The following is a 6,419-nucleotide window of genomic DNA, read 5'->3' as shown; positions in this document are numbered from 1 at the left end:
AGAAAAGGTACACATTCTGCATATGTCTAATACATTCCATAGAACTTGAAACGTGAATGTTAATGGCATATAGAGAATGGGGATGATAAAAAAACACAACTTTTTGCACAACCGTCTTGTATGTAACTATCTCTGATAAATGTGTGCAATTTCACCACTACTCTGTATTTGCGTGGTTCTTGGTACGATATAGAAATTAACGAGAAATGTATACATCGAATACCTACTATACTGCACTTATTAGCAATATTGCATATCTGACAGAACAAACGGTTATCGAGTATCCTAAAAGGTCGCCACTGTGGGTATTATGTTGCATGATATCGGAGGTACATTTTCAAACACTTGAAATAAATGTATATCCAACTGATTCGTGAATCTATTTGAAACATGTTTTCGAAAAATAGCATTTCGTTTGTGTTGGACTAGCTGATAAACAAGTAATAATTGTTTTGTGGACTGACAATTTTGCCCACAATAAACAAAACCGCGCCATTTCGCTGACACTTGTTTCTATTCCCTTTGCGTGTGGATTACATCTACAAATTAAATAATGACATACGCTTTCTTCGATAACCAATTTATTGTGTATACTACTACATCGACCTCCACCAAATAGGAATACCATTGTATCGTTTAAACTTTGTATACAGTACCCTTCACACCATATAATTATAGTTGTCATTTAAATTATGTATCTGCCCATGCTCAGCAACTACAATAGAAATAAAAAAATATATTATTTTGTTAGATATTAAACCATTCTTATTCTTGTTTTTTATTCGGAGATATAATCGAAAGCTAATTTATAATAATTTTAACATTACCTTCCAGGAATGACCCAGCTATTCCCGAATTTATTCACGTCACTGGTTGTCTTCATTGTTCCATCTGGCATTCTAATTTGCATATCATTTTCAGGATTGTCATCAGCGTTGCCCATTAATCCACACACTTTACCAAACATAGATGTGTCAAGGGTTGGCACTGCGCGTCCTCTGCCATTCCACAGTAATGTAAATTTGGAGTCAAGGCTGATTTTCACATGTTCATCATATTTGTCAACCTTTATTCTGCCATTCGTCCAAGGGAAGGGCGAGTCTATTTCACTGCCGTTCACCTATGTAAAAGAAACACATATAGATTAAGTAAAGCAACCAATCTGGACCGTGTGTCCAGATTGGTTGCTTTACTTAATCTATATGAGCTTGTTTTACCATGCCATAATTTATATTCAAAATTTAATATCAATTCATATTTTCACTGATACTTACGCTGGATCCATTGGCCATATCTTCAGTGCGATATGTCGATTTGAATTTGCCTTTAAGTTTTACTTCCCTTTGCATTGAGATTTTTGAATATAATTTGAATTAATATTTTGAGTTGCTTACTTTATTGAGTGTTAGACTTAAATAAGATACGTATTTCATTAGAGAAACTAACAACAATTTGATGAACATGTTTTTTTTTATTAGCTTTTTTGTGTAATTGGATGGATTGATTTCTTGGGATACGTGAGATACGTGGATGATCAACATATCATTTTTATGCATATTAATTACTAAAGCCTACTGACTAAAAGTCGTTGCATAAAAGCGTACATTGACTTTTCGAGATAACTCATGTCTGTTGTTAAATAAGATCTAGTTAATATGTCATTGTACCTACGGTCTGTCATGCCTGCCAGATTTTGTAGACTAGCCGAGTATGACTATTTAATTTACATGACTATTTAAGTCTTTAGTGCGGTGTTGTTGTTTTTTTCTGACAAAACACACGTCGGTTGTTCTACAATACCGTTACTGCATAGAGATTGGCACGTTCCATTACATGCAAGAGTGATGGTACTTTGATAAAAACATTTGTAGCTGACGGTGTGTGCAGCCCTAATTATCCAATAACAATATATTCATTCATATCATATTGTTTACTAATTGCCATCTGTTTTCTACAATTTATTTTTGTATAGATTGTATATTAATATATTCTTTAGATTTGTTCTGAAATGAGACTATTTCGTACTGATCCGCTGATTTCCAAGTTTTTTGGCAATAAAAGCTGTCATTAATTGATATTGTTACATGATAATACGCGATATATTTAATGATGTTTGGGAGGATTTAACCTGTCTAACGTTAAAAATGATGATTCCTACTACATGCAGTACAATGTATTTCACTCACATAGACATTTCTACCAATTGTCGTTGTAACCGCATTTCCATCTGCATATACTATTACTTCAGAAACACCAGTTTTGTTTACGGCTTCAACATAGCGATGTCTAACAGCAACAACAAATGTAGGCACATGTGTGCACTCTTGAAATAATACATAAGAACAACCTTCATGTCCGTCGAACTCAAATTTCACTCCATCAAAATTGTGGTACAGAGGATCGCGAAAAACAACAGTGATAGCACCTAAATAAAGAAACGGTCATAATGTTAGTGTGGTGCTTACTTGTATGCACAATCTGTATGTTATACTTGTATGCAGCATGAATGTTGTGTTTATTAGCCTTCATGATTTCATTAGCTTGGCATTGCAATAATTGCTAACGGTGTATGTTTTGATTATTGGCAAATTTAGATACTCCCGCTAGCAGTGTTATTGATTGGTTCTAAGTGTAATTTTACTATGTCTCGATGTAACTTAGGTATATTTTAACAATTTGGTACTATATACGCCATGGAAACGTTCATTTCATATTGTGGCTGCAATAATAACATTTGTGATTAAATTCATAGTTTGTATGACAATGTTTTGGATGATTAATACGTTTAATAAATATTCTACTTACGGCTAATAAAATTCATATTCTTTCCTGAAAACAAAAAAACAGTTTAATGTTATTAATTCCATTTTGCAGAGCATTTTAATTCATGCATCATATAACGTAATAATTATCCAATATTGAAACGCTGATAACATTTACTATTCGTTTCGGAAATGATTTTCAATAGAGTGTGCATTAAATTAAAAATTACACAAACAACATGACAACCTGTTAACTTCATTGTGTGTTGTCGGTGGACAAACTATAGTGTTAATGACTAATGTGTCTTTATAATGTACATTATAAAGATAACTATTCGCTATGTTTTTAAAAAAAGTAAATATCCCCGCGTGCTCACCCAAACAATGTATCAGCCAATCAGTAATGTATCGGATCACGGATCATGTATTTATATTACAATTGCAAATATGTTGGTTGTAAAACAGTAAAATGTATCAGTGGTATTAAAAATGTGACAACAACAAAAACAGTCTAAGAAAGACCCAATGTTGACTGATAGGATTGCAAGGTAGGGGAAACGAACAACTAAGTAGTGGCAGCAAGAACTTATTTTTTATTATAATACCAAAACTTGCAAATGTAATATTTAAATAGTGGTAACTTCACAAGACAGACATCGACAGTGTTGTCTGTGCGTCATAACTACGTTTATGTTATTAACAATACTTTGTATTGTTTAAGAATCACGGCTGGTTGATTACTTGCAACGATGCATACAAACGTGAACAAACTAAACTTGACTTTCCAGAACCGTTTTCGTATACTTTATCGTTCGTTCAGTAATGTTGTCATATGATAACATACATGTGTAACTGGTCGATCAATGAGAACGTTGCAATTCATCAATGGGCAGTGACCGATATTATACTATCGTGTTTCGGAGTCATGTGTATGAAACAATAACAGTGCAAAAAGAAGGTATTTGAAATACAACAAACGAAAAACATACATTCTGAGGCAATGTTAACGTCACTCAGGTTTCGTTTTGACTTGTAGGTCAAAGTTTATTACACGCTTTGGTGACACCTGCACCTGCATGTATGAAATTACTCAAGGACAAGGTTATGTCACAATTGAACATTTAAACAACATTCGAGTCTAGATTATGAAAACAACCTGGAAAATGGAATCTTTGATTTTACTGAAATAGTTTAAGATATTCGCGACTAAATATAGTGTATATTGTTACTCACTTTTGCAGCATACATCAGTACCCGTACATACGCCTCTTTTACCTGGACGTTCCAGAAATGGGTAGCAAGATGTGATTGGAAACAAAATCAAAGGTCGGCACGTTCCACCCATTAAGCCACAGGCCAAATCTAGATGAGAAAATAATGTTACGCTTATTATTAACGAACATCCACTTCTGGGCATGAACATATGAAAAATGTTAAACACAGATATAAATAACATCAGGTTTTTGACGTCTGTCATTCTATTCATATTTGCAACTTGTTTGAAATAACTTGACGAGGAAAAAGCCTTTCCTAGGTGAAATAGTTAATCCTAAATATTTAGTTTCATATAAATGCATTGAAGATAACCATGTGACCGTATAAACACGTGGTGTGATTTCAAAGACACGGATGAGGTGTTTTCTGAAAATATATTCAGTCCAGAATCAAATTCAAATTAAACTGATAAACAATTTTACAAGAATCCGTGTTTTAGGCCCATCAACACATAGCTTACAGGATAGCATTGACGACATCTTACGTTCCTCTCGTCATATAAAGTAATTAGTATTCTTTTTTTTTTAATTTGAAGTACGTTCGTCGTTTCCTTAAAGGTTTAAATCATAACCGGTTATTATTGCATGATGCTAAATTCAAGTCTACACAATGTACATGTGATATGCTTTTTAGTCAAAAATAAAATAAACTGTGTAGTTTATATATATATTTACATAATACAATTGATATAATTAAATTTTGCAAGTAACAGTTATTCATGGACCGAAAAATTAAGCATTCCAAGACACAATCTAAATTGATATATAAAAGTTATTTTTAGTGAACTGTTTGATTTAAAATGTATAATTTGTTATGATTAAAGCGGTAGGGTCGTCACCTGCCCGGGAATTGAGTCCCAAGCGACGATAACAACGTATGCTAAAAAAGCAAAGCCTCATGAGTAGACTATTGTTTGTAAACAATGGCGACCTGACACATGTGCTGGGGACGACTACTTCCCCCTTTTTGATATTAAATATAATAATGTTATTTCCATACTCCCATGTTCAAACATGAGGCAATATAAATAACACATTTTTATTTTTTTGAGAAATGAAATCTATACACAAGGATTCAGATCAGCCAATATCTGAAAAAGATTGTCGGACAATCATCACACCGTACAGCTGTAATGTCAACCTATATGCAAATGGAATAACGTTTCAACCAACTTTTGATATAAGTAGCATTTAAATCTAGTTAGAAATAGACAGGCTGCTAAAACCATGATTACGTATTACAGTTTTTGTTTCAATATATAATTATGAACCTTTTATATCAAAGCAAACAAACAAACTATTTTTGTGTGAATAAATGACACATCAACTCACCCCCTAAATCTCTATTATCTTGGATCTCTACAAAGATAAACAGAAATTGTTATCGTTTATTTACTTTATTGTTTTAGTATTAGACTTTTATTCAAAAGCAATAAAAACGAAACATTTCATTATATATCCATGGATATCACATGTATACTTGCTTACAGTTAGTACAAATATTTAAATGTGAACGCATATAACGATCAAACGTTTAATTTTAGCTGAAACAATGTAAAACAAGCATGTTGAATTGTTCAACTGAAATGAACCCCGATTGGAAAATAGCACAATAAAATCAGCAGCAGCAGTTTTAAATTTTATAAATGTAACTCAAAACGATTATACAATAAAGGGGAATGGAGCAGACACAAACATATCTGACGCACTAGATGGAATTAATTCACCACCAAATAAGTACTTTTATTTTGTTGAAAAAAATATTAACTTACTGACATCTTTTGGAGAGAACCATGGTGATATTGCCTCCTGCAAGAATAACAGCAAAAGTACATTATTTAAATATTAAAATGAAAGCCATGTGTTTGAAAAAAGCGTCGAGTAGGACTATTTTTAGTATTACAGCCCCGTCATTATTTATATTCGGTAAATATTTTATTGTAAACAAACCCTGTTAGGTCGAGGCAGTGTTGATCCTGTTGCTAATACAATAAGGGCAGTTGAGATATATACAGCAAGTAACATCTAAAATACAATCAACAACAATGTCATTTCGAGACTATATTTGGAATCCGATGTTTAAAAACACTTAATAAATTACGCATAAAGACACCAAATATTGAGATGATAATGTAATAGTCTAGAGTGGCAATAGGCACGAGCTGTGTAATATTGCAGGATATAGCTCATACTAAATTAAAAGTTCAATATCTGAACAATAATGGACGACCGGCTAAACCAAAATTGACGAAAACTTTTGCGAGGTGCGAAGAGTGCATATAAGGATCATAAATTGTGCTTGAGGAGTACATTATAGGTTGACGGAGAGTTCATTACTGCTATTATTTTGTGGCGTTACCAATACCAGTGGATTTGCTGCCAT

The 6,419-nt window shown here is 32.9% G+C and overlaps 1 protein-coding gene across 1 annotated transcript; it reads right to left on the bottom strand.

Annotated features, from left to right (window-relative positions):
• Nucleotides 1-564: 564 nt before the first annotated feature.
• Nucleotides 565-6,419, bottom strand: LOC146745933 (BMP-binding endothelial regulator protein-like). Its single transcript, XM_085498821.1, has 9 exons — nucleotides 6,396-6,419; nucleotides 5,987-6,061; nucleotides 5,809-5,845; nucleotides 5,369-5,395; nucleotides 3,996-4,124; nucleotides 2,806-2,829; nucleotides 2,187-2,425; nucleotides 828-1,120; nucleotides 565-715 (listed from the first exon to the last, which is right to left on the bottom strand). The coding sequence occupies exons 1-9, from the start codon at nucleotides 6,417-6,419 to the stop codon at nucleotides 709-711; spliced, it is 855 nt and encodes a 284-aa protein (XP_085354947.1). The 3' UTR covers nucleotides 565-708.

This window comes from Saccoglossus kowalevskii, chromosome 5 (genome assembly GCF_978046115.1).
Source record: "Saccoglossus kowalevskii chromosome 5, keSacKowa6.1, whole genome shotgun sequence".
NCBI classification, from domain to species: domain Eukaryota; kingdom Metazoa; phylum Hemichordata; class Enteropneusta; family Harrimaniidae; genus Saccoglossus; species Saccoglossus kowalevskii.
Note: the sequence above shows the minus strand (reverse complement) of the source record. Positions and strands in the feature narration are given on the sequence as shown.

Coding starts and splice junctions, on each gene's coding strand:
- LOC146745933 (XM_085498821.1), bottom strand. CDS start 6,419: ATGGCAGCAAATCCACTGGTATTG. Junction 6,062..6,395: donor CAGCAAATCCACTGGTATTG/GTAACGCCACAA, acceptor ATTGTATTTTAG/ATGTTACTTGCTGTATATAT. Junction 2,426..2,805: donor GAATATGAATTTTATTAGCC/GTAAGTAGAATA, acceptor TTCTTTATTTAG/GTGCTATCACTGTTGTTTTT.